General features: G+C 38.0%; 4 protein-coding genes and 1 pseudogene across 8 annotated transcripts; 2 read left to right on the top strand and 3 right to left on the bottom strand.

Moving 5' to 3' along the window:
• Positions 1 to 236: 236 nt before the first annotated feature.
• Positions 237 to 2,483, bottom strand: LOC126623450 (PRA1 family protein F2-like). 4 transcript variants are annotated; one of them, XM_050292361.1, is made up of 2 exons: positions 1,555 to 2,483; positions 237 to 683 (listed from the first exon to the last, which is right to left on the bottom strand). In XM_050292361.1, the coding sequence occupies exon 1, from the start codon at positions 2,251 to 2,253 to the stop codon at positions 1,651 to 1,653; it is 603 nt and encodes a 200-aa protein (XP_050148318.1). In that variant the 5' UTR covers positions 2,254 to 2,483; the 3' UTR covers positions 237 to 683; positions 1,555 to 1,650. The 4 variants fall into 4 exon arrangements, with proteins under 4 accessions (XP_050148318.1, XP_050148319.1, XP_050148320.1 ...); XM_050292362.1 differs by having other exon boundaries at positions 237 to 673; XM_050292363.1 differs by having other exon boundaries at positions 1,582 to 2,483.
• A 1,496-nt stretch (positions 2,484 to 3,979) lies between these two features.
• On the bottom strand, positions 3,980 to 6,064 carry LOC126622796 (GABA transporter 1-like; annotated as a pseudogene).
• LOC126623452 (signal recognition particle 9 kDa protein) lies at positions 6,054 to 11,809 on the top strand. Its single transcript, XM_050292366.1, has 4 exons — positions 6,054 to 6,214; positions 6,519 to 6,587; positions 11,081 to 11,174; positions 11,497 to 11,809. Exons 1-4 carry the CDS (start codon positions 6,143 to 6,145, stop codon positions 11,571 to 11,573), a joined length of 312 nt encoding a protein of 103 aa, XP_050148323.1. The 5' UTR covers positions 6,054 to 6,142; the 3' UTR covers positions 11,574 to 11,809.
• A 5,500-nt stretch (positions 11,810 to 17,309) lies between these two features.
• Positions 17,310 to 20,171, top strand: LOC126624266 (probable WRKY transcription factor 21). Of its 2 annotated transcripts, XM_050293300.1 has the most exons (4): positions 17,310 to 17,589; positions 17,937 to 18,732; positions 18,855 to 18,980; positions 19,682 to 20,171. In XM_050293300.1, exons 2-4 carry the CDS (start codon positions 17,939 to 17,941, stop codon positions 19,824 to 19,826), a joined length of 1,065 nt encoding a protein of 354 aa, XP_050149257.1. In that variant the 5' UTR covers positions 17,310 to 17,589; positions 17,937 to 17,938; the 3' UTR covers positions 19,827 to 20,171. The 2 variants fall into 2 exon arrangements, with proteins under 2 accessions (XP_050149257.1, XP_050149256.1); XM_050293299.1 differs by having other exon boundaries at positions 17,310 to 18,732.
• Positions 20,172 to 23,237: 3,066 nt separating this feature from the next.
• LOC126621045 (ethylene-responsive transcription factor 3-like) lies at positions 23,238 to 24,122 on the bottom strand. Its single transcript, XM_050289405.1, has one exon. The coding sequence runs from the start codon at positions 24,057 to 24,059 to the stop codon at positions 23,511 to 23,513; it is 549 nt and encodes a 182-aa protein (XP_050145362.1). The 5' UTR covers positions 24,060 to 24,122; the 3' UTR covers positions 23,238 to 23,510.
• Between the last annotated feature and the right edge of the window lie 1,929 nt (positions 24,123 to 26,051).

Raw genomic sequence — 26,051 nt, 5'->3', positions numbered from 1 at the left:
CAGAATTCCACTTTTGAGAGAACCTCCCTAACATTTCTCATAGAATTATATTATGTAGAAGGAAGACTCCGTGTATAAGCTTAAAAACAGAAAAACTTGAGTGTAACCGAGATTTATCTCCATCTCTCTATCTCACCCATCACCAGTTATATGCAATAATCTCTCTTGTAAAACGCGTACAAGAATCAATAATCTTAAGGATTAAAAAATAAATAAAGTCGAAATACACTTTAAAGTTTAAGCAGAAATACCATTATCATATAATAAAACAGCATTAGCATATAACACTGTAGTAAACAGGCTTCCAATACATAATTAATGAATGCCAAGTTGCTTAATCTTACCCTACAAAAATATTCCTGAATAATGTGGAACAAAAGTAAGCTAATACATTATTGAATCTATACTCCTCTCCCAAATGGAAAACCAGCTACCCTTCAAACATCTTCACAAAATAATTGTGTTAAAAGCCATACACTTTGCACACATCTTCTTGCCTTCCCTTTTCGAATAACCAATTCGATAACTTTTATCGTCACGTGGCCCAAATTAAAGCATTGCATCTCTACTGTATCATCACAAATCAACGGAGTTGTGAAGGATGGTATGCCGGGCCATACCAGAAGCACATGCTTAGCTCCCTCTCCGGCCTTCAACTTCGACGATGCGGGTCCTATAGAAGTCTGAAGTATCTATTATATATGAAGTAGTGACATATGTGGGGTATACATGGCCATTAAACTGATGAGTGAGAACAATTATATATGAAGTATCTATTAGCTTTTAAAACTTCAGATTGTACAAAGTTATATTGTGATGAAAGAAAGTATTGAGAAATCGACAGTCGAATGCGCAAATGGAAAGCAACACATCCCAATCGAAGAAACTTACCAGAAACACAGAATAACGAACTTCAAGAAAACAAAATCAAAGTTGAAAGTAATATGCTGCAGAGGAACACTATTTGGCATTTTACATGTAACGAGTCGCCAAGAGATGGTTGACGAAGGCAAATATCGAGCTTTCAACACTCAAATGCAAATGGCGGCAACACATACAAATGCAAGAAAGTTACGAAATCAAAACTAAAAGTAATATGCCACAAAGAACACTGCTTGGCACATACATTTGCAAACGCAACTCATTAAAATCCGTCACATAATATGCACATAAACTGTAAGCAAACTTCGATTATAAACTCGATTAGATTAATGGCCTTACTCCAATAACTCAACAAGATTACAATGTTTCCCTTCTTTCAACAACCACACTTGAAATCAACACTATATATTGGCAGCAACCAGAGCAATCTGATACATGCTTAAGTGAAGTATAAAAGAAGGGGTGTGATATCCACACAATCCTTTTTACTTCTCCCACACTTTTTTGGTTTTTGGTCATCGGATCGGATGAATTGAAGAAAATCAACGGACATAAATTAATAAGAAGTGTGGGAGAAGTAAAAAGGGACACCCGTAACCTCTATCGAAAAAGCAGCTGAATTCAAAAGCTAAAAAAGCAAAGAATTTAGCTCAAGATTGAATGAAATGTTACCTAAAAGCAGATCTAAAGTGAGCTTACAATGCCAAAAAGAGAGAAACTTTCTTCTACCCAGCAAGGATCCAATGGCACCCAGTATTTTGCAATCAGCTAAACGCGGGTGTACCGTGTTCGCCTGGGACTGCCCACCACAACCGAAAGCAACCCACCTTCGGCAGCTTCCTGCTCGTCGGCATACAAATCATCCGTCCCCCTAAACGCCGCGTGCAACCCAACAATCGCGAGCCCAATCAGAACCGATACCAGCACGTTCAGCCACACGTGCGTTAAGACCAGAGCCACGATGGTGATGACGGCGAGAATCCCCAAAACGACGCGGTCGTCGACGATTCGGTGGAAAATTACGAGCGGTTCGTCGCGGAAGAAGTAGAGGAAGAACCAGGCGACGAAGACGAGGAGGAAGACGATGAGGGAGAAGGGGTGCCAGAGGAGGCTGAGGAAGAGGACGAAGAGGACAAGCATAGTGTAGTTCACGCGGAAGTGGCCGAGGTTGCGCTTGATTCGGACGGTGGCTTCGCCGAAGGTGTAGGGGCGCGTGAAGCTAGAGAAGGGCTGAACGAGCTCGAGCCATGGGCGGCGCGTGGCGAAGAAGGACTGGGTCGTGGCCCTGGCGCGTGAGTATGGTTCGGGCGTGGCGGTGGTGAAGGAGGCGGATGGGAGTGTGCCGTAGCGGGGTGGCGAATCTAAAGACATTGGAGCTGGACGAATAGAGGTTTACAGAGGTTCAAGATGGAAGCAGAGCTGAATTTAAACCCTAGGAGAGAGAAAATGGTGATCAGAACAGAGGAGGGAGAGAGAGAGAGAGAGAGAGAGGTAGGTCTCTGTAATTCTTGGCGTGAGACTGTTGTGGTGGCCTGATATTTTGTGCTTTTGGGGAAGGTGAGACTGGAAGGGCAAGAGATGCGTGATTTGATGGAAGGTTATATTTGAAGGAAAAAAGATTAGATATTCTGGAGGAATGAGGATTCTCTCCTAAGAATCTTTAAATTGTGTCCGTTCATTGTATATCGTGTGATAAGTTTTCTTCGCATACTATTTATATTTATTTTAAATAAAAATATTTAAAATGATTTCTGATTGCATGATGTACAATAAACAAACACGATTTTAGAATTTCAAGATCCTCACAAAGAGAATAGGATCTCATTCATTCTTGAGAGCTATATTTTCAACGAAAAGTTAATAGAAAAATATTTTTTACATTACGTCTATAAAAAATTTATATTAATATTTAACTAACACTTTTATACTTGTTTTTCATACTCACAATAATTTTAAAAATACAATTTGTCAAAAGTCCAACTATTTTATTTCACACCATAAGTTATAAATAGGAAGCAGATTGTCTGCCCTCCTATTTGGGTGTCATTCTCATCCTCTCCTATTTGTGTGGTCATGATTAAGTCACGTCAACATTTTATATTCTTATTATTTTTTATCTTATTATCTCTATAAAAATGTTAATATAAAATGTTGAAGTGGCTTAACCATGACCGCACAAAATAAGAGAAGATGAGAAAGGCACCCAAACAGGAGAGCAGATAATCTGCCTCCTTATAAATAAGGACAAGGATTGTCTGCCCTCCCACTTTCTGTGCCCTTCCATGCCCTCCTGTTTTGTGTGGTCACGGTTAAGCCACGTCAACATTTTATATTATTTTTTTATAGAGATAATAAGACAAAAATGAATAGTAATATAAAATGTTAACATGGCTTAACTGTGATCAAACAAAATAAAAGAGTATGAAAAAGCACGAGAAGTAAGATGACAGACAATCCTTGTCCAGTAAATAAGCACAACGATTCCAAACTGACCCCAAGTGGAGGTGGTGGAGCCTTGGGCTTTTATAAAAAGGCAAAGTGACTTCCATTTTTGGGCAATGGTCAAACGTTTACAAGCTACTTGGAACTAGGCAAAAAAATGTGAGCGATCACAATAGGACTGGATGGATTTGAGTACTTATTTAGCATGACGGAGAATCGTGGTAGTTAAATTATTGTGTAGAATTTGGACACAATGGGCTCATTATAATAAATTAGTATTGAATTTATCTAATTTAAAATTTTCACTTACTTTGACCAATGTTAAATACTTTTCATTTATGTCAAATATTTTCCGTTTAAAAATATTATGAAGATTTTTAAAAGGGTCAGTGGACTTATTTTCAATCCATTCATGAAAATCGTCAAACGGTGACTATAGTTAAAGATTTTGTTCAAAAATACTTTCTTATTTGTTGCTTAGATGACATTGTTTAATTTATACGTCAATATGGCGTTCATGTAAGTAAAAAATGAGTCTGTTAAGTGTTGCATCAGAATGATTTAGGTTTAACTTAATGACCAGACCAAAGAATAAGCGAATAGTATAAGTATCATAAACTTAGAGTTGTCTTTGTGCACTTACAGATGTTATTGTTTACAAATCATGAAAAAATTGGTAAGTCTTGACATCCTCCACAACAAACTTGACACCACCAGTGCAGCCCAAAACTGCCACAACGGAGAACCAAGCAACCATTGCAAAGTTGAGAAGCAACGAAGAAAGGTACATTTTGGTGTTTTTGGTCTGCCTACTTCTAGCTTTTAAATATGCCAATGCAGGGAACACAAAGTCCGAAAGGCATGGCTGCTGCAACATGAGTGATAAAAACCATACATATCGAGGTGAAAAAAGGCGGAATTAGGGTTTATCGGAGCGAGAAATGACCGTGCAGGTGGTTTTTTGTGACATGAGTCCCTCCTCAAAGTAGGCATACGTTGGCCTGCAATATATCTACACATTATGAAATGTAAAAACAGCATCAGAAGTGAATTCAAAGTTGGGAAAATAGTAGGGGTTTAACACTGCATTCAGACGAAGAAAATAAACTTGGGATTTGGAAGAGGTAAAAATGGGGTTAAGAAACTTATCTGTTGAGTTTCCTCGAAAGAGCAAACTTTGTGTAGAGGTGTCTCGATCACATCATTCATAGAATACATCTCACAAAAGCATGTGGCCGCCTTTGTGTTTCGGTCTCAACAAAGCCTATGCGGTCTCACTCGTTATAAGAGTTATCCTATTAAGGCGGCCCTATCTAATATGTTCTCCGTCCAAATGTAGGGTTAAGAAACCTAATCGTTGAAATGTGGGAAGGGATATAAGGTTGAACTTATGAACCAAAAGCCCAGTAGCCAGTAAAGGCCAGTTGCCAGTAGCTCAACACAATGACAGCATATGCTGCTGATACATCTTTGTACACGTTCTTCTTTGCAGGCTCTCTCGCTGTATTCTGGTATCAAAACATAATTCAAACTTAACAAATTGAAGGCTCTGAAGTTTTTAGAAGATTAGCTTCCATCCGAACTGTAACTAACTGATTTTCTATCAATCTTTTTCCCTAGTAAGCAAGAAGAAAGAATTATTAAACTCAAATTTAAAAAAAAAAGCAAAATTTGACAGATTGATATATATGTTGTGGAGAAGTAGGCTAGGCTACTTTAACTTGTGACATCAGTTGTTGTGCCGGCAAAGCCAATTGTGCTAAAAGTGCTCAAGGCATTTACCTCTCTCAACGAGTGGATATCTGGCAGCTGAGAAAGCAGTTCAAAAGCCCCAAAGAAAATGATAAATGGCAGCAGGGTTAAGCTACATTCACTCTGATAATATCTGTATGCAGCCTGCATAAAAAGAATACGGAATTTTATATGCAATTCCCTCTCGAGCTTCGAGTTAGCTCGTCTGGTGGTTGGGACCGAACGAGATTGAAATTGAGTTAGAGTCGTTCATACGAAGTCTCATCACTTGTGTGGAGGGGACTTGTAAGATTTAATATGTTCGACTATAGTCCAGTTTATAAGTTCACCAAACAATGATCATGACGTTAGTTTAATTTAATTGAAATAGTTCAGTTTAGACCGAGCCACAAAAATTGAACTACAAAAACTGAAAATGCATGAGTTTAGTAGATTAATATCGAACCTTAAGGCTACTTCTCTGCTCTTTCTGAAGTCAACAAACATGCTTAGAATGCTAGGAATCAACAAACTCAGGTGGTTGATTCATTTAAACTTCCTCACATAGAATCCCATTAAGGAAGGCATTACGCACATCGAGTTGTTGGAGGGACCAATTGTTGGAAACAACAAGGGCAAGTATGGTCCGAATAGTATCCGGTTTGACCACAGGACTGAAGGTCTCTTGGAAGTTGAGGCCTTCTTGTTGATTATTAACTATAAATACCGTATCATCTGTTGAATTTTCACACAATCAATCAGACTGAATATACAAATTGATACAATGTCAATACCTTAAAAATACAATACGAGAAAACTAAAAGTTCGTTTTCCATTTTGATAATCACCTCAAACGTAAAGGGCGTAAAATCTAATTAACCATATGATGACATACCCGCCCCGACCCGGCTGCTTCCCTAGTCGGACGCTCACAAGCGGGATGGGCTATGATCTTACAGGCCCAAATTTCCTCCCTACCCGACTTCAGTAAAATCCCCAAAAGGCCCATCCATCCTATTAGCAAACACAAAAACCCCAATTCTCCCTTCTCCCCCTCTCCGAAAGCCGCAGTGCGATCCACGCAACAATGGTCTACATAACTTCCTGGGACGAGTTCGTCGAGCGATCCGTCCAGCTTTTCCGCGCCGATCCCGAATCTGTACGTTATGCTTTATTCTTTTTTCTTGTTTTGCTGTTTGGCTTGCTAGAAAATTTTAAAAAATCGAGTGAAGTTAGCAATAGTTCTTGATTGCTGCTTGATTTCAGTGCATGAAAACCCTAGTCTTCAATGGTATAATTGATTTTTATCGACTAATATTCTTCGAAAAATCATGTTCTCCGTATTCGAATTATTGCTGTTTTGATTACGTTTTGTAAACGAGTTCTAGGTGATCGGAATTGATTTTATTAGACTGATACGTAACTGTTTCTAACGCTTGTGATGGATCTGTTTGTTGATGCAGACTCGATACGTGATGAAGTACCGGCATTGCGAGGGGAAATTGGTTCTTAAGGTTACTGATAATAAAGAGGTACTAATTGCTTTCCCCTTTGATACCGTGTATTTACTCAATGTGCAATCGTAAATTGGTTTTTAAAGGATTTATATCATGTTATAGTGCATTGTTTCTCAATTATACTTGTGTTTAAGAACATCCAGTAGTTTTCCGAGTTTGGTGTTATTCTTTTAGAGTTCCGTAGTCTGTGCATAGAACTTTGTCTTATGAGTTTTCCTTGGTTCTTTTAATATATGTGCTTACAATTAACTACCGAGATGTTTAGTCCACAAAGAAGTTATTTACACATAAATATTCATAGCTGGTCTTGTACTTTTTGAAGAAGGTAAATGCTAGATTATGTTATGTGCGGTCAGAAATCATTGTAAATTTTTTTATTTAAAATTGAATATAAACAGTACTTGACAAAAACTGATCCCATGATGTACGATGAATGGATGTGATTGGAGGATCCCCGGGATCCTCACAAAGAGGATCCGCGGGATCCTCACAAAGAGGATCCGCGGGATCCTCACAAAGAGGATCCGGTGAGGATCCTCTCTCATTTGCGAGATATTAGGTTCACAAACTTTTTTTTTTTGTTTAGACTAGTGTGGTTGTGTTGGGATTTCTTTTTTTCTTTGGGAACTTAGGTTACCTCCTATTTGTGGCAGAAATACCTAGATCAGCTTCCTTCACCTCTGTTTTTAGATTACACAATCTGTTACTGTTGATGTTGATGCACAAAACCGGAGCGGTCTTGGAACAACGTAAATCCGACCGTGAATCTGCACAAACGCTCAAGAACACGAAGAACACAAAGAACACAAAGAATACAAGGATTTTATCGTGGTTCACCCCAATGTTTGGGCTACGTCCACACTGTAGTTGATTCTGTTTCTCTGTAAGTGTATGGATACAAGTGTTTGGGGGAAGTCCCCCAGAGAAAGAAGAGAAGGGAGAGGAGAGCCTCGGTGGTGTGAGGTCTCTCCTGAATGTAATGAAAGCTTTTCTTAGCCTTCTTAGGCTTGGCTCTTTTCCTCCTTTAGAATGAGGGGAGGAGTCCCCTTTTATAGAATAAGGGGCTCCTCCTCTTTTACAAAGTATGGGCTTTAGTGTGAGGCCCAAATACAAGGCCCAAGACCCAAATATACGAGGCCCAATATATGGTACCAACAGGAGTCCCCCAAGTCTTCAGTCAAGAGAGTCTTTTGGCTGGAGACTTCAAATCCAATCCATGTACGGGCCGAAGTGGCTAGATGTCTTGAACCAGTACTCAACCCAAGGTAATGCTCAACATAAAGCAATACTCGGCTAGAGGTATCACACGTTACGAGACTGCTCGGCTGGAGGCGATACTCGTTGCGAGGCTGCTCGGCTAGAGGCTATGCTCGCGGCGAGGCGTTTGCTCGGCTGGAGGCGATGCTCGTTGCGAGGCGGCTCGGCTAGAGGCTATGCTCGTTGCGAGGCGGCTCGGCTCGTGGTATTCCTCATTGCAAGTATCTACTTTATGTCTACATGCACTCAGTATGAGTTGATTCTCGACATGACTCGGGTCTGTAAGTTGGGTTTGATTTTGTAAGTGCCCAAAATGAATGGTGTCTGAGCCCGTGGGTGTCCAAGCAAGTGGATGTCCTGGTTGGGCAAGAGATCAATGTTGATCAGTAGAGCTGGTTGCTCGATAATTCCTGACAACAAATGACAGTATAAGTATGATTGTATAAATCAATAACGTGGAATTAATCATGTGATATCATTTATAATAATTATATTATTTAATCATGAGTCATCATGATATAGAAATAATATAATCATTATTTTATAATAATTATTTTAATCATAATTATAAAAATAATAAAATATTCAAAGAAAAAGAATCTTCTCCTTTTTTCGGTGGAAGCATGGTGGAGACATAATTGGTGGTTTTCTGAAAAGAAAACGTTTTTCCTTTTTTTTTCTTTTTCCTTTTCTTTTTCTTTCCTTGGCCGACAATGGGGTGTGGGATATTTCCCACCAAACCCGTTCCACTTTCTTTATTATTCCTTCTGTCTCTTCTTTTGCTGTTGGGTATGATGGAAGGTGGAGTGGAGCTTCCACTTCTTCTGTTCCTCACTAATGTTGCTGCAGCCTGCATTCCCTCTTTTTCCTGATGTCCTGCACCTGCACTTGCACCTGCAAATCATGTGCAGTGGTACTACCCAGCTCCATCCCATTGCAAGCAAATACAGATAGCTCCGGTCTTGGCAGCTATGGATGTTGAAATATGAAAGCTTAGGACAAAGAAGCTGCATGGTGGTGGGTATGTGACGAATGGTTCGCTCATGGCTGGAGCCTGAGCTTGCCTGGCTCCCTGTATGCCTATCATCGGCCATCCCTTCGCTGAGTTGCCGTGCCATTCGTGGACCCTCTCCCAAATACCTCTGAACAAATTCTGAACCAACGACTTTGATGAAGGCATCTTGGTGGCGTTGAGCTCTAGCTCCGGCGTTGAGCTTGGCGTCCGCAATGGCGTTCTGCGGCGACACGACCTCGCAAAACGGAACCTTGGTGGGTGTCTTCCTCTTTTCGCCTGGAAGTTAGGAATCACACTTGCTCTTCCGCCTTCCATATCTGCGCAGAGAGCTCGCTCCTTTTGGCTTTGGAGCTCCTGGAAGTTGTCGAATAATTTTGGCAAGGAAGACACCCAGGGCTCAGGCCGAGGTAGGAGCAAAGTAGCTTCTTCGTAGCATCATCATCTTCTTCTTTACAGGGTCTTCCATCTTTCCTCTAAGTCTAAAGGTTGAAGACAATGTTTGTTTCGGTTTTTTAGAGGGATAAAGTTTTAGAGAGAGGGATAGGGTGAGATCTGGAATTAGAGACATGAAAAGACGCGGTGGTAGCTGTGTTGTTGAGAGAGAGATGGAAAATGGGTTTTTGGATGGTTTCTTAAGACTGCAGAGTTTTCCAGAGAGAGAGATGAGTGATTTTGAGATCTGGATCTTTTCTGTTACTGGGTTTTTTGCAAATTTTTGCAGATTTACGATGGAGATGAAAAAATGAAAAAGAACCGACACAACTTTTCGTATCGATTCCCACAGACGGCGCCAAATGTTGATGCACAAAACCGGAGCGGTCTTGGAACAACGTAAATCCGACCGTGAATCTGCACAAACGCTCAAGAACACGAAGAACACAAAGAACACAAAGAATACAAGGATTTTATCGTGGTTCACCCCAATGTTTGGGCTACGTCCACACTGTAGTTGATTCTGTTTCTATGTAAGTGTATGGATACAAGTGTTTGGGGGAAGTCCCCCAGAGAAAGAAGAGAAGGGAGAGGAGAGCCTCGGTGGTGTGAGGTCTCTCCTGAATGTAATGAAAGCTTTTCTTAGCCTTCTTAGGCTTGGCTCTTTTCCTCCTTTAGAATGAGGGGAGGAGTCCCCTTTTATAGAATAAGGGGCTCCTCCTCTTTTACAAAGTATGGGCTTTAGTGTGAGGCCCAAATACAAGGCCCAAGACCCAAATATACGAGGCCCAATATATGGTACCAACAGTTGATGTCACTCAATCTATTTCAAAGTGTTCATTCATGCTCTCTTTTTCACCATTGAGCATAGAGTGATACTTCTTTGAATGTTATGTGAAAAAAATACTTGAAGGAACTCTTTTCTTGCCAAATTGCTCCCAAACTGAACTTGAGGCGGCCTTACTGGCGATAGTTTTTAGCTTCATGGCCATATTTTTTTTCTTCTGTCTTACCGTTTGTGTCTTTTTATTGGTGGACAAGTCTTAATTGCAGAAGTCTGGGTGAAATTTGACTGTATTAAGGTTGTCTTTATGCATTTCAGTAATATGGAAAGTCACCTAGGCTTTCCTCATATGTGGAACAGGCTTCATATATCCTGTAGTGAAAACATGAACTGAAGTGTCTTTTATGGCTGTGCTAGAAACTGGGGATATTTTCTTTAAAACTCAAATGAGTAAATTGTTGCAATGGTCCCTCAACTTTAATCAAATTGGAGCAATGGTCCCTCAACTAAAAATCCATTACTATTGGTCTCTCAACTTATCAAAATGTGTAGCTATAGTTATTTTCATCAATTTCGTCAAAATTTTGTCAAAATAAGTTATGTTGGAATAACCATTTATATAATTAGGGTCCCTCAACTCATCAAAGTGTGTAATTATGGTCCTTTTCGTCAACTACGTCAAAATTTTTGTCAAAACGAGTTATGTTGGAAGGACAATTGCTACAATTGGGTTAAAGTTAAGAGACAATTTCTTCAGTTGAATTAAAGTTGAGGGACCAATGGTAATGGATTTTTAGTTGAGGGACCATAGCTACACGTTTTGATGAGTTGAGGGACCAATGGTAATGGATTTTTAGTTGAGGGACCATTGCTCCAATTGAGTTAAAGTTAAGAGATCATAGCTACAATTTACTCAACTCAAATTGTTAGATTCAAGAAAATGGATGCATATCACTTACATCATCGTCGATTACATGCTTACCTGATGTACTCATGTGATGGATCCTTTTGCATTTGCAGTGTCTGAAATTCAAAACAGACCAGGCGCAAGACGCTAAGAAGATGGAGAAACTCAACAACATATTCTTCACTTTGATGTCCCGAGGTCCTGAAGGTAGTATCTTTATCCAAGCCTAAATATTAATTTTTTTTCGAAAAGGTTTTTGGCACAACTGTAGGTCCCAGTCCGGTTGTATTTATGTGTAAGCAATTAGATTGCTTGCTATGTGTCTGAACACGAACAGTGGGGTAGCCACCTTTTACCGAAGTTTCCTTTCACTAATTACAAAGGAGCTTTCGGGATGTTCGAGAACATGTTTCAAATGCAATGGAATTCCCTCCCTTGAATTTGTTTCCAGTATGACCTTGATGTTATTAGTTCTATTTCTGCTAAACTAAAACTAATTCACATTTCCTGTTGTTCTCCTTTTGAACAGCGGATCCATCAGAAGTTACTGGGAAAGACCAGATGGACGCACAGCCGACCAAGAAAGGACGGGGAAGAAAACAATAGTTGAGTCGGCGTAATTAGGTTGTTTTTAGGACTGATCTTACAGGGAACCATGGACTCCTAGTTATGTTTCAAGAGTTAAATAACGGACCCATTTATAAGTTCGTAACTGCCCTCAACTGTGATGAAGATTCTGAGATGAGACTGGCTGGTCGATTGGCGTATTGCAACCAATCGATCAGCCACTCGCATCCCGTAAGATTAGTCTTGGGGAAGTTCTCATAAGAGAGTTGTTCTTATTTGGTCATGCCCAAGTATGGGCTTTCTTTGATTTTCTTCTTGAACGTCTGCATTCGATTATTCACAGTGGTAGAAAAGGCCGCATCCGATCCTGTTTGATCAAATGAGATCCAACGGGGTTTACAAATCCCCCAAAACATGTCTAACCCGTTAAAAAGTTCAAGCGGTTAAGAGCATTTACATCTGTATTAGAAGTCCTAAGTACAATTCTTCATTTGTTGTAATCGCTTGTATAAAAAATGAAGCTAGGCAAAGCTTTATTTGAGAGGACGCATGCTAATATTTCATGGCTGCCCTCTAAAACATGGGAACTGGGTGGAGCTCTAGATTGTAGAGCAAAGACAAGTTAATGTGATTTCCCCTTTGCCAATCTAATGATGGCCGTACAGAGCCTTACCGGATCCCAATGCACTCTATCCGTTTCTTTCTTTCTTTCTTTTACTTTATTTTTTGGCATAACAAAAGGATAAAGTTGTTAAAAACCAAATCCATGCATGTGATGTACCACAAAAGCTTGTGAAATATTTGCTCCCAACGAAAAGATAGCGTGTGGAATCGGGGTTTTTGGGAAGCAAATATTCTTCAATCAAAGTTAAAGAGACAGACCAGATGGACAAATGGGACAGAATGTCTTGGAGGACAAGGTGGATTCATTAACGTTACCATGGCCATTTTGTTCACAAATTCTTTTAATTGTATTTTTGGAATACCGTTGGGTTGTATACCGAGTAAACTGATTCTTAATATTATAATTGTAATATGTTGATTTGATCGTACAACGTGATTGTATTTCAGTACTGTTGTACAATAATAGTTGGGGTGGTGTTATTCACACACCTCTGTTTACCTCTCGCACATCCTTCTCAAATTCTGACGGTCATATCGAATGAATTGAACAACATCAACAAACAGAAATAAACAAAAAAATGTGTTGATAACACCAACCCAATAGTTAATGAATTGAATGTAGGGTTTCAAGGAGCATGATTCTCATGCAGACGCTAAAGTGAGCTGGAGGGGGTTTGATTCTTCAATCAAGCAACAAGAAGGAAATCATTAGTTTGTATATATAGAAGAGTGAGTGAGAAGGGAAGGAAAAGAAAGATGGAACAAAGAAGCTTTTGCGATTCCTCAAAGATCTTTCAGTTTACAAATCCAATCGTCCACGTTAGTTCCTTCTTAAATAATTAAAGAAAAAAATAATAATTAAAGAAATGGAAAATAAAGCAAAGTTACTTAACTTTTCAAAGTGGAATAATTCTCCACATTCTCATTGGTTTGTCCACGTATAGCGATAGTTAAACTACACATGTAAACAATACATGTTGGGTGATGTAGCTGCATATGTTACTTTTAAACTTCACGTATGAACAGTGAACCAACATACTCATATACTATGAAGGAATCCATAAAACAAGTCGGCAGTGAATAGTAACTAAACTCCTTATAAGCCTATATAAGATTCGTTAACTTCCCAATTTAGGACAAATCTCTGCACCTCGCAAATAAAACTATAGATAAAGGAGAAGGGAAAAAAAAGTAAATTATTGGTGTTTTCATGGCTCTACATTTTGGATAAAGTTAACCTTTTGACCTATAAGATCTGAATTGTTCCCGACTTAAACGTTGTAAAGTATGAATTCGTGCACTTTGAGTGGGAAAAACCATGCTTTAATCCAACTTTTCTTTCTCTACTTTTTATTACTCATAATTATGTTTTTATTCTTTTTCCTCCTCCTTTTTTTCTTCTGAAAATTTAACGTTACGAGCACACTAATGTAATTTGCATCCTTGGGTGATATAGAATTGTGTTATTTGGGTTATTGAATGTTTTGATCTCTCAAATTCATGCATGGTGAAATACTGAAAGTGTTGGAATTGCTTCATTCTCCGAACTTCTGTTTATAAGCCTTAAGCATGATTGGCTCATAGAGTAGCTGGAGTAGGCAGGCCGCTTAGGGCCCCCACTTTGAAGGGGCATCAATTTTTATATATTTAAATTAATATTACAAATATTGTGTTTGTTCAAATAAGATGTTTACAGACTTTGAGTCTTTGTCTCTAAACACAATAGCCAGTTTGATTGAGTGGTTGAGCCCAACATTTGTAAGATTTATTTGTTTTGTATAATTATTGAATAAAAAACAACAAACTTGTTTTGTACGTGAAAGGTGAAACATCAAGTTACTCAAACTTGTTATTTTCGACTTCAAAAACAAATATGTTTACTTTTTTGGTTGCACTCCCTAGACTGCCAGACACCAAACCCTAAACGGCTAAACCATTTGGCCTTTGTCACATTCCCCAAAAGAAACACCAAATTCTAAACACCCTTGTCTATTCTAGGACTCCACTTCGAATGCTCGCCTAGAGACCCAAATTAACAAAAACGGGCCGACCTTATGTAGTATGCATATAAGTGTGTTTTGTTATTTCCAATTTTGGTCAAAAATGTTTGGAATAACTATTTTCTTCTAGTTTTGTGTCAACTTCTATTTCTGTTTCATTCCGAACTCGATATTTTCTTTCAAAAATAAAAGGCAAAAGTTGCTTTGCTCCAATGCACTAAAACAATTATAAGTTTCCACCAAAATAAGAAAGAACCACGTGATTGCTAATTACATTTTCATCTATAAAGAGTATGTTTTGTCCATTTAACTAATTAAACACACTAATAAGTAACAACATCTCACTTAATATCAGTCAGTTTCTGCATATAGTTTTTTTTTTTAACACAATCAATATTGAAGAAAAGGAATAACACGCATGAAAAAACAATGAGATAAACGTTTCTAGCTGCTTAAGCGACGATCGCCTTGTTTTAAAATCATAATATAATGGTTTTTTCTTCAGAATCATAATATAGTTGCTGAACATTGTATAATGATTAGAGATGCTACTTGAGTTAGGTCAACCTGGATCCGTCCATGTCCAACCCGATTTCAAATCCTATTGAGTTGGTTAGATGAAGAAAAAATCCGCCCAAACGCAACCTTAACCCAATCATTTGTTTGGTTGGGTTGGGTAGGGTGGATGCCTTTCTCGCCCATGTCAACTCAAGCCAAACCTGATTTTGAGCCCCAATTCTCTCATGTACATATTACCCATTCCACTTCATATTATATAAATTATATGTAAGTTTTGGAATGACTATACTTGAAGTTGTGTTGCTTTTATATTTATTTTGATTGAAATTTTGGTATACGTCTTGTTATTTAATTTTTTTTTTGAATTTTTGAAATATTTATTAGTCTCCAAGTTATTTGCTTTGGCCTTTTTGTGAATTGATGACGTGCAAATGAAAATGTAACTAATAGTTTTTTTATTCAAAATTTAAAAATCATAAAAAATAATGTGTTATAAGATTAAATTGAATAAAATTAGGCGAATTCAAACCCAACCCAAATAAATCCAAACCTAATTAAATTCCGAATCCAACTAACCTGCATGACCCGAACTAACCCAAATTCGAATTGTATAAATTAGGTTAGGGTTGGTTGACCATCTATCCCGCACGAGTTGCACTACAAAAATAATCATGTAAGATCTCTAATTAGGCATTACATCATATTATTAAGTGAATTAATTTTTAATTGAAAGCGAGCTGATTACGCCAATGAGAGAGAGTAAAGTCAACGGAGGTAGGACCGGTGGGGCCCCATGGCGGGTCCAGTCACCGAAGTAACAGTGTCTCCCCGGCGAAGGATACAAATTGTCAAGCAGTCAGAACGGCACATCGTTTTACGTGTCAGACTTTAGGGTTCAGTTTTACACGTGTTGATAAATGATTAGCCGTCCTGGCAACGGCTATATTGGATGCTCTCGACTGCTGGACTGGGCCTTGGGCCCCACTCTTGAACGGACGTTGAGATGAGATAGGCCGCGCAGCAGAGGGAAAATAAGACTTCAAAGCAAAGTAAGGAGCAAAAGCTTTTGTTTATGTCGTGTTCTTTCTTTTCTTTTCTTTTTTAAATATTTTTTTTATTACTCAACAAGATCGAAATTAATTAATTATTATTTTTTAAATATAAATATATCGTTTGCATGAAAATAAAATATAAGAAGAGTGATAAGTTCATTTAATTTTTTTTTCGTAACGATGATTCTCAATCTTATTTGTCTATAAGATCGATTGCTCAATCGCTATCTTGATTTAAGGTGTCCACTACATTGATAATATTCTCTTTATAAGTATCGTAATTGTAATATCAACAGTTAAGTTACTGAACATTTTCACGGTTATCGCGAAAAAATTATTGTGAATAAGGGTGACGTCTAAATCAGTGAACAAAGCATGTTATATTCTAAGGTTTAGTTTTCAATTTTTGAAGAATAAACGGAATATAATATGACCACCCTTAACTATTTAGTGTAGTGACATGTAATTGCTATTTTATTATAGTTAGTCATTATTTAAATCTAGTTACGTAAAATGTTTTAGCAATTGATGTAATTTGACAAAAACAACTTAACCATTGGCTTTTCTTTCAAAACATTCAAGATTAAGCAACGAAAGAGAGTTGCATCTAATCTTTGTTATGACGAAGTTCCAGCCTCCAAGTTGTTAAAATATAGTAGATTATCATAATCACTTGATATACTGGCACTTGAACTTCGTTTTGTTGAGCAATGAATTCAAATCTTATCAACGATGATTGGTGAGTAAAAATTAAACAAAGAAAAAAAAATACTTTGATCTTTACAACTTATCCAACTTTACCATATAATACAGCATCGTGCATTTGAGTTGTTTCTTATTTGGCAAAACAGTACTTTAACCGGTACTCTGCTCAATTTTATGAAAAAAATTTAAACTTCGAGCGCAAGGAAACAAGCGTGGTACCCTATGCAATTGACCTAACGGACGTTTATGCATGTGAGTACGTTCAAACAAGTGTCATTTTACACAGAAAAAGAAAGACATGCAGACAATCGATGAATGGACTATATGAAACCGTCTTTGTCCTCATTTTTTGACGCCCAATCGAAATTTGCAGGGACTGCACAACATGCAAAGAGGCCAAGCGAAATCTACCTCTTCAACAATCCTACCATTATCTGACACTCACTAAGCACACGAGAGATTCAACAATGTAACCGCACATTTTCAAATAGATAAAAAAGAAAGATAAATATATTATCGGTTACACCGTAAATTTGGTCAGAGCAGACAGTTTTTTTATGCAAGTTACAAAAGTAAAAGCTGGATTGGAGGAAAAAAATACCAAATTTAAAAACTTGAAAATTGAATTGGGGGGAAGAGAAAGAGGAAAAATCAAATCTTGAAAGAAAACAAAGAAAAAGTGAAGGGAGAAAAATAAAAAGAAAACTTCGTGTAGACCGTAAAAGCAAAGGCTCACTTTAACATTTTGTGGACGTCTGTATGGAGTAGAGGAAGACCATTTCCGAAAAGAGAATAACAAAGGTCTTCAAGCTGGGACCCCCCCCCCCCCCCCCTCCTTCATATCTGTGACATAGACGGCAGTTTCATCTCTTCATTTTATTTCCTCAGCCTTCTCTCTCTCCTCTTCTGGCACTCCACTGTTCGTTTATTTATATCTCCTCTCCTCTCTCTCTCCTCTGCTCAAATCTTTGGGTTTCTCCCTCAAGAAAAAAAGGGTAATTTATATTAATAAAACAAAGATGGTGGCTTTGGCTTTGTATTCTTGTGGCAGTGTGATTTCTATCAAGCGCAAAGCAAAAGTCTTCTCCTTCACACCTTTCAATCTCAAAAGCATGAATTGAGAATCTAGGTTTTGAAGGCACCAACTCCAACAAGGTCCGTTCGTTTGCTTCTCTTGTTTTCTTCCCTCAATCAACTCACAATTTTACCAAATTTATTTGCTGTAATGTCTTGATTTCCATCTGGGGTTTCCTCTAATCTGACAAATTTCATAAACCCAGTTGGTTGTTTCATCTCCTGGGTGAAATTTCATTAGAAAGTTGAATACTTGTGGGGGTAAAAAATGGGATTTTGGTAATCTGGGTAGTTGTTTTATCTGCTGTGGATTGCTGAACATTCTATAAATTAGGTTGGGTTGCTGAGTTTTTGGTGTGTTTTGTGTCAATTTTTAGCCTTTTCAGGATTTAGAATTGTGGGTTAATTATTTTTGGTAGTTTTGGTAGATATGGAGGAAGTTGAAGAAGCTAACAAAGCAGCTGTTGAGAGCTGCCATAGAGTTCTTAGCATCTTGTCTCAGCCACAGGATCAAGTTCAGTATAGGAATCTAATGGTGGAAACTGGAAAGGCAGTGTCTAGGTTTAAGAAAGTTGTCTCCATTCTCAATACTGGTTTAGGTCATGCTAGAGTTAGAAAGCTCAAGAAGCTTCAAATCCCTTTTCCTGAAAGAATCCTTTTGGATAATCCTAACTCGATTGGGGACCGTCCATCCAAAACTCCCCACTTTCTTCAATCTAGATTTCCTGAAAACCCAACTCAAGATTTGAGTTTAGATGTTAAAAGTTCCTTGTGTTTGGGGAATCCATCGTTGGAATTGAGTGCTAATGGGAAAACCCCAATTCATCCTGCCCAACAAGTGCCGCCGGCGCAATATCACTTCTTTCACCAACAACAGCAGCAGCAACATCAACAACAACAGCAACAGCAGCAGAGGATGTTACTTCAGCAGCAGCAGATGAAGCCCCAAACAGAAATGATGTATCGTAGGAGCAACAGCGGCATAAATCTGAATTTTGATAGCTCTAGCTACACACCTACAATGTCATCTACGAGATCCTTCATTTCTTCCTTGAGCATAGATGGAAGTGTGGCTAACTTCGATGGTAATTCCTTCCATTTGATCGGGGCTCCTCTCTCTTCGGATCAGAATTCACATCACAAGAGGAAGTGTTCTGCTAGGGGAGACGATGGGAGTGTTAAATGCGTTGGTAGCAGTGGTAGATGTCACTGCTCAAAGAAGAGGTCGGATTTGTCTCCTTATGCTCTACTTGGTTCAGTAATATCTTGTAATGCTTTTGTGTCCTGTCATGGAGGAGCAGTTATACTTGCTTTTTAACTATTTTATGTTTATGTTCTTCTGGCAGGAAGCATAGGGTGAAAAGGTCAATTAAGGTGCCTGCTATCAGTAACAAGCTTGCAGATATCCCTCCTGATGATTATTCATGGCGGAAATATGGCCAGAAGCCAATCAAGGGTTCCCCTCACCCTAGGTATCATATTTCTGCATTTCGAATGAGAAATTGATTTCATTTGATGCGCAATATCTTCTTCCAATGCTTTGTGTATAATATGCAGAGTTGATAATTAGCATGGTTGAATATTGAATGTAGTGAGTGTTAGTGTTAACCTTTTTTTGTGTTTTTTTGTTTTTTTTTTTTTTGTTTTGGTTGAAAAACGGGGCTATAACCAAGAGGCCAAAGAAATCTAGTCAATAATAAATCTAGACTGGGACATCCCAAGTCGATCCTCACGAATACTTTTCTGTGTATTTTTAACATACATGATCAAGGTTCTAAAAGGCGCTAGTCAGGCAGCAAGCAGGGGTGGGGGCCTAGGCGGTTTTTTAAATTTTAATTAAATTTTTATCCCTAGTTATTTTTACAATCGAATTTAGGGTCAAGATTTGTTCAAAGAATTCAAGTTTGAATATGACATGGATTGATATTTGATGAGGCTTGTTAATTGAACTTTCAAGTTTTTTCGACACTTCTATGCAATTTCGTGTTTATCCATATGCTTGGAAATCAAATGTCAGAAAGAATCCAAGTTGAATATGACATGTAATTGATATTTGATAATGCTTGTTGATATTCACTCTTGAGTTTATTCAATACTACTATGCTTGTCGAAGATCTATGTTAAAACTTCTCAAGAACTTAATTAACCATTGAAGCTGCATTAACTTGTGCAGGGGATACTATAAATGCAGTAGCATGAGAGGTTGTCCAGCAAGGAAGCATGTCGAGAGGTGCTTGGAAGAACCCTCGATGCTTATTGTTACCTATGAAGGTGAGCATAACCACCCAAGGATACCATCGCAATCCACAACAACATGACATTCATGGAGAGCCTTGCCGAGCTCAAGCCCAACGGTCACTTTATCAAACCCTTATCTATGTTCGGCTTGAGATGCTCCTGTACATATATTTGCATGGTTCAAGCATGACCTACAAATCGGAGCAGCTATTTCGGCTTTGGGAAGTTGGCTCTTTCGAGCGTTTTTGCATTTAGGCGAGCGGGCGTGTATCCCCGGCGGGGGAGACTCAAACATGTCTGTAAAATTAGGACATCGTCCCATAAGAACTGTTTTTTTATTTATTTATTTTTTATGTTCCTTTTAGCAATCAGGGCTTCAAACAATTTAGGGTTTTTGAAATTAATGAAATGCCTTTGATGTGGTACTTTTGGTTTTCATTTTCTACCTTCATTGTTTATACGTTTGGGTGATAGAGTTTCTTGTGAATGGTAGATAGTTTTAGGAATGATGAATTAGAAGCCAAGTCACAGATGGTCCTGTTTACCAAATTGCTCCTGCTTTCAATTGTTGTGAGGAAAAAGATAAGTTAGGTGTGACTAATGAGGGGGACCAAGATGCGTTGTTAACCTGTTATTATTCCCTCACTCCAATCAAACCAAAATGATATTTTTGGGTCCAATTCCCATAAATGGAGTCGATTCTTGCATACAGTCGGGGATATAGAATGTTTTCTTGTAGTATTCATCACATTAGTTGATATCTCCATGTTTTCGTATCACTCATCAGGTAAGATATAATTGCATGCACAATAAGCATAGAGTTTTAGGTAATTTATCATCGGCGAGGCTCAATTCTTTACTCTTCTGATAAAGATACTTTGGTAGTTTTATCATACATAATAATAACACTATCAAAGTATTTTTGTAAGTATGACAACTCTCATATGCGGTGAGACTAGACTAACGTACAATTGCATGAATGAGATAAAAAAAAAATGCAAAATAACTCTCATACTTTAAATGCTTTACGAATGACATGGTTGGTACATTCTACCCAAGTTAACTTTTTTCCTTTCAGTTAGCAAAAATTGAGGAGAATTAATGGAGAGAATCGAAGTAGGTAAAAAGACAGTTGCCTGAAGTGGTAAATATTCATTATTTGGTTGGTGAATCTTGGGAGCTTGTAATAAGGGAAGTGATACGGCTCAGTACGCTACCAAAACGATGTAGAGAATGAAAAGATTACGTGTCACAACAGAAAGATGATTATTTTCCCTCATAATCTTTCTTTCATTCTCTTCCCTTCTACTTGAACTGTTACAATTAAGCACAATGAAATAATTGTTGCGGAAAGTGGCCGTTTACTACAGTGGTAGAAATGTGTTAAGCTCTTGTATGATAGTATGGCTTCAAACCCTATGGATGGCAAATCTAAAATATAATTTAACAAAATCTATCGTTTAACAAAAAAAAAAAAAATGATTGTTGTTGACCTCAAAGATTTTGTCTTCTACTATTTTTGCTTTTGGGGTTTGCAGAGAAAATTAAATTTAGGGGATCTCATTTTTTCGAAAATTTTTAGTATGTATTTGTGTATAAATAACATCGACATTTGTCATCACTAAATCTTTGTTTGTTGGATCATTGGTTGCAGATTTGATACTTTATTGATATGATGTATGTCATATGCTAACGCAGTTAATTTATTCTAAATATATTATAGATTGAGTAGAGCAATGCGTTCGCCTCTTAAGTTTGAATTTATTTTCCTGCCAAACACAAATAGGGGAATGTTGGAAAATCGTTTTCTTGAAGGTCAATGGCGTGCTGTAGCAGTCATGAGATGAAAGTCAACGAGATTGGATGAGGTTAAACACACTCAATATTTTTTTAAGAAGATTAATAATGTCTAATTAGTGATTATGGTTGCTGCAACGTTTTCCAAATCTTTGATGAACTGTTCGCTAAACCAACCAGAGTATTATGTTATTACGCAATCAATAATTAATATAATTATTTAAATTTATTTTAATATTCTTGAGTCTTAACAATCAATCAACCAGTACTGTTTAGTCTTCTTTTTTGGGCTTTAATTTTAAGCCCGACCCAGAATTTGGTTTTGATTGAGAATTTTTTGTCAAGTCTGTTGAATGGACCAGCCTAATATCCATGGTGGGTTGACTAGTTGACCCATGACCCATGACCCATGACCCATGACCGATCACTCAAAGCTGTGAGATTACATTACTGTCCATATTTCTTATTTATGTTTAATTTTAATTAAAGGATTACAATGGTAATTTTGTGATTTTCGAAGTTAGCACTGATTTTCGAACTCTCTTATTTTCCATAACATTATTTTTTAGCCGTTAAATTAAATATGTCAAAAGCGTCAAAAGATTAATTAAAAAATAAGTGCAACAAAGAAAACGAAAATATGATAATCACAGCCCATACCGTTAACAAAACAAGGAAATGGAGGATGCTTGGTGTTGTTGTATGGAAAGAGATATTCTCCGGATCTCTCTTTCTAAAGTTCAGGAATCAAGTAATCCAGACCTTTGAAATTTAATTCAACGGTAAAATATAATTATAGCTTTTAAGGAATCAAGTAACCTAAATCGTTGGATCAAATTTCAAATACTCAGATCACTTGATACTTAGACTTTGGAAAAAGAGATTCGATCTATTTCCATGTTGTATCGTCCTGTCAAAAACTCTTAGACCTAGTTTGGGAGTGAGGTGCTTAAAAAAAAAGCACCTATGAAAAAAAGCTGTGAGGGTTTTAGGTGTTTGGTAAACTGAAAAAAAAGGGCTTATTTTGGAAGCTGCTGTGAGAATAAGCTGAAATCAAAGGAAAAAGCTGAAGCTGCTATTTGCAGCTTTGGAAAACTGGCTTTTTTTCAAAGCACATGGAGCTACAGTGCTCCTTTAATGAAAAGACCCACTATCAGACTGCTTTTTTTTCCAAAAGCACTTTTACAAAAAAGTTTACCAAACGCTCTGCTGCTTTATTTCACAGCCGCTTATTCTCATAGCAGCTTTTTTTCAAAGCACAGCAATACCAAATCAGCCCTTAATCATGTATGACGTACGTGTGGGACAAAACAAAACCAAGTAGCACAAGTCCCCACTGGTGGGCGCCGCGTCTTCTTCTTCGTTCCCTTCTCTTCTACCAACATCTCCTACTAGTCAACATGATTTACTTTTCAAATGCAAAACAAAAATATTCTAGTGCTCTATGCTAAATTTTGTTAAAAACCGTCGTTGATGTGTGCGTGAATATTAAAGCTGAATAACTACTAATCTAACATGTAATCTAATAAAATTCATTTTTGATAAAAAAAAAAAAACAAAACAAAAATAAGTGGATTAGAATCGACATTGTGAGAAGAGAATCAAAATATCGAACGAAAGAGTTACAAATCCGTTACGGAATTTGATTTGTTAACGGATATGCATCATAACTGCATATACAAAAGGGAAAGAGATTTCATGTACAAATATCATAATTAGTTCATGCTAAAATAAGTAAATAAAAAAGATTAACAAGTTGCCGCAAATATCTGAATTCTGAATCAATAAAGCTCAGGGCAAACATAATTAACAGTCGGTAATTAACTTTTAATCACGCCCTTAACCGCTTTTTTTTTTTTCTTTCTATTCCCGTTTTTACAAAAACTGTACACACACCGCCAAGGGCAAAAATGGAGAGTCACCCAAAATACTTTCACCAGAAACGCCAAAACCGCATCGGCGGCGGCTCAGAACAGCGGCGCCGGCAGATTCAGATCGAATAACAACGGCTTCTTCTCCTTCCGCATCTTCTTCTCCTCCTCGCCCACCACCACGTCCACATTCTCAAGCTTGTACCCTGTATACTCCGACCTAACCGGCGCCACCGCCGGAGCACTGGTCATAAAGTACATCCGCGGTGGAGGCCAGAACATCTCATAGCCGCCGCCGACGAGAAGCGAGTGAGGCGGGGCAAGAGCGAGATTACCAAAGTTGGTCTTGGCCTTGGAACCGCGGAGGCTAAGCGCGGCCTCGTCATACGCACGCGCCGCCTCCTCGGCGGTGTCGTAGGTGCCGAGCCACTTCCGAGTCTTCTTCCACGGATCGCGAATCTCGGCGGCGAACCGTCCCCACGGCCGCTTCCGCACGCCTCTAAAATGCGGATCCTTTCCCCCGCCGCCTTTACCGGGCGAAGCGTGCTTGGGCTGAGCTCGAAGCTTGCGGGGCGGAGGCGAAGGCGGTTCGACGGCGAGGGAGAGTGTGGTGTCGCGGAGGTGGAGCGCGTCTACAGTAGACATTGGGTGGACCGTATGGAGAGAGAAAATGGGGGCGAAGACTGGAGTGAGAGTTTAGGGTTGGCGTTTTGGAGGGTATTTATAGGGGAGGAGACAGTCTGGGTTAACGCCGACAGCTTTGGCCTTCGGGGTTGAATTAAAAAATATTATTTTTTATGAAAATATTTTTAAATTAGTAATATACTAAATTGGAAGGTAAATGGGTTGAATAAAATAACGAAATAGGCTTGACGCAACGAAGGCATTCGTGTAAGATACCGTGGGGGTATAAATTATCAAATACAATAAACGTACTTTGCACAAATCCAAACACTTCTTTTTGTTAGTTTACATTTGGGATTGCAGACCAACATTTATAGTTGTCGGTTTCTATGTAACGTCGATTGGTTTGGTTTTGCATTATCTTGGAAGCTGGTTATTCTATCTGTTTAATACTTAGCTTGTTACCACTTAATAATACGGTTCAGTAGTATTTTTATTCATTTGTAAATAAGAGGTCTTAATTTCGATTTTCATCAAAAACGAATTTGAACCATATTATTACCGTTAGCGTAGTGTAGACTCAACTCACTCCCCCACTCTTTTAATGTAAATAATATCGTTTGTTAAAAAGGAAAAATGATTTGCTTGATAAACTAGGTTTTGGTGAAATGAGGTTCTTTTTTAATTAGGATCTCAAACTTGATATACAACGGCAATTTGTATTTGTAGTAAGTTTGATACCTTGAAGCAAATAAAGCCATATTAATATGGTGAAGTTATAATATTAACATGAAAATTATACTTAAATATGAGTTGATGAAGAGTCTATAAAGAGTTCAATTCTTGAAAGAGCCTCCTTAGGCCATCTCCAACCGAAGGAGGGCCAGATGACCCGTTTTAGCCATCTGTCATTCCTAGAAATTAATATTTTAATGAACAATGCATGTCCATATTTTTTACCATCTCCAATCGAGGGCCAAAGGGTCAAACATAGTCCTGTCACAAAAAATCATCTCTAACCGAGGCCCAAAGGGCCATAGGGCCAAACATAATTTATTATTTAAATTTAAAAACTACAACAAGGAACCGGCAAGAGGGTGGAGTCGAGAAAATTTAGACTCCATCATGATGTCTTGCATCATATTACACAACATGATTGCGGAGGATGAGCGAGATGGGTATATTGATGGAGAGTCTGATGACGACCAAGATGATCCAAATAGGTAAAAAAGGGCTCGTGCAAAAAAGATAATGGGTCTAATTTGCCTTTCTATCCAAGAATTGGTAGCATTTTTTAAAATGTGTACATTAGGTGCTATAGAATGATACGTTCATATTACACAACATGATTGTGGAGGATGAGCGAGATGGGTATATTGATGGAGAGTCTGATGATGACCAAGAGAATCCAAATAGGTCAAGAAGGGCTTGTGCAAAAATATATGATGGGCCTAATTTGCCTTTCAATCCAAGAACTGGTAGTATCTTTTTAAATGAGTACATGAGGCGCTAAAGAATGATACGTTTCCGTGCCACAAACAAGTACCTACCACAAGATTATGTTGCACATCTTTGGGCCAAAAGAAGCATTGAGTAGGCGTTTAAGTTTTATGTTATTAAATGTTTTTAAAAATGTTGTTTAAGTTTCATGTTGTTAAATGTTTTTTATGTTGTTTAATGTTATTTAATGTTATTTAATATTGTTTAATGTTGTTTCATGTTGCTTAAATGTTATTTAATGTTGTTTAATGACTTAGGAAGTTATAGAAAAAAAAAATAGAATTTTTCATTTTCCGTCGCATTCAAATTGTGGCCTGATCCGGGGCTGGCTAGATTAGGCTGGCCAGTTGGCCCTTTGACCCTTTTTTGTCCAGTGGGGCCCACAAAACCCTTTGGCCTAGCCGTCGGTTGGAATTGATTTTCGAATTATTTTCAATACTCTGGACCCTTCAGTTAGAGATGACCTCAACATCTCTCATTTAATTATTAGCAAATTCAATTGTAAAACAATAA

The sequence above is a fragment of the Malus sylvestris genome, chromosome 5 (genome assembly GCF_916048215.2).
Source record: "Malus sylvestris chromosome 5, drMalSylv7.2, whole genome shotgun sequence".
Lineage (NCBI taxonomy): Eukaryota > Viridiplantae > Streptophyta > Magnoliopsida > Rosales > Rosaceae > Malus > Malus sylvestris.
The sequence above is the reverse complement of the archived record's forward strand: the minus strand, read 5'-3'. Positions and strand labels throughout refer to the sequence as shown.

Excerpts from the sequence above, each read along its gene's own strand:
- LOC126623450 (XM_050292361.1), bottom strand. The coding sequence starts at position 2,253 with ATGTCTTTAGATTCGCCACCCCGCTACGGCACACTCCCATCCGCCTCC.
- LOC126623452 (XM_050292366.1), top strand. The coding sequence starts at position 6,143 with ATGGTCTACATAACTTCCTGGGACGAGTTCGTCGAGCGATCCGTCCAG. Across the intron at positions 6,215-6,518 it reads TCCGCGCCGATCCCGAATCT|ACTCGATACGTGATGAAGTA; the intron begins GTACGTTATGCT and ends TTGTTGATGCAG. Across the intron at positions 11,175-11,496 it reads GATGTCCCGAGGTCCTGAAG|CGGATCCATCAGAAGTTACT; the intron begins GTAGTATCTTTA and ends CCTTTTGAACAG.
- LOC126624266 (XM_050293300.1), top strand. The coding sequence starts at position 17,939 with ATGGAGGAAGTTGAAGAAGCTAACAAAGCAGCTGTTGAGAGCTGCCAT. Across the intron at positions 18,733-18,854 it reads TGTCACTGCTCAAAGAAGAG|GAAGCATAGGGTGAAAAGGT; the intron begins GTCGGATTTGTC and ends TTCTTCTGGCAG. Across the intron at positions 18,981-19,681 it reads AAGGGTTCCCCTCACCCTAG|GGGATACTATAAATGCAGTA; the intron begins GTATCATATTTC and ends TAACTTGTGCAG.
- LOC126621045 (XM_050289405.1), bottom strand. The coding sequence starts at position 24,059 with ATGTCTACTGTAGACGCGCTCCACCTCCGCGACACCACACTCTCCCTC.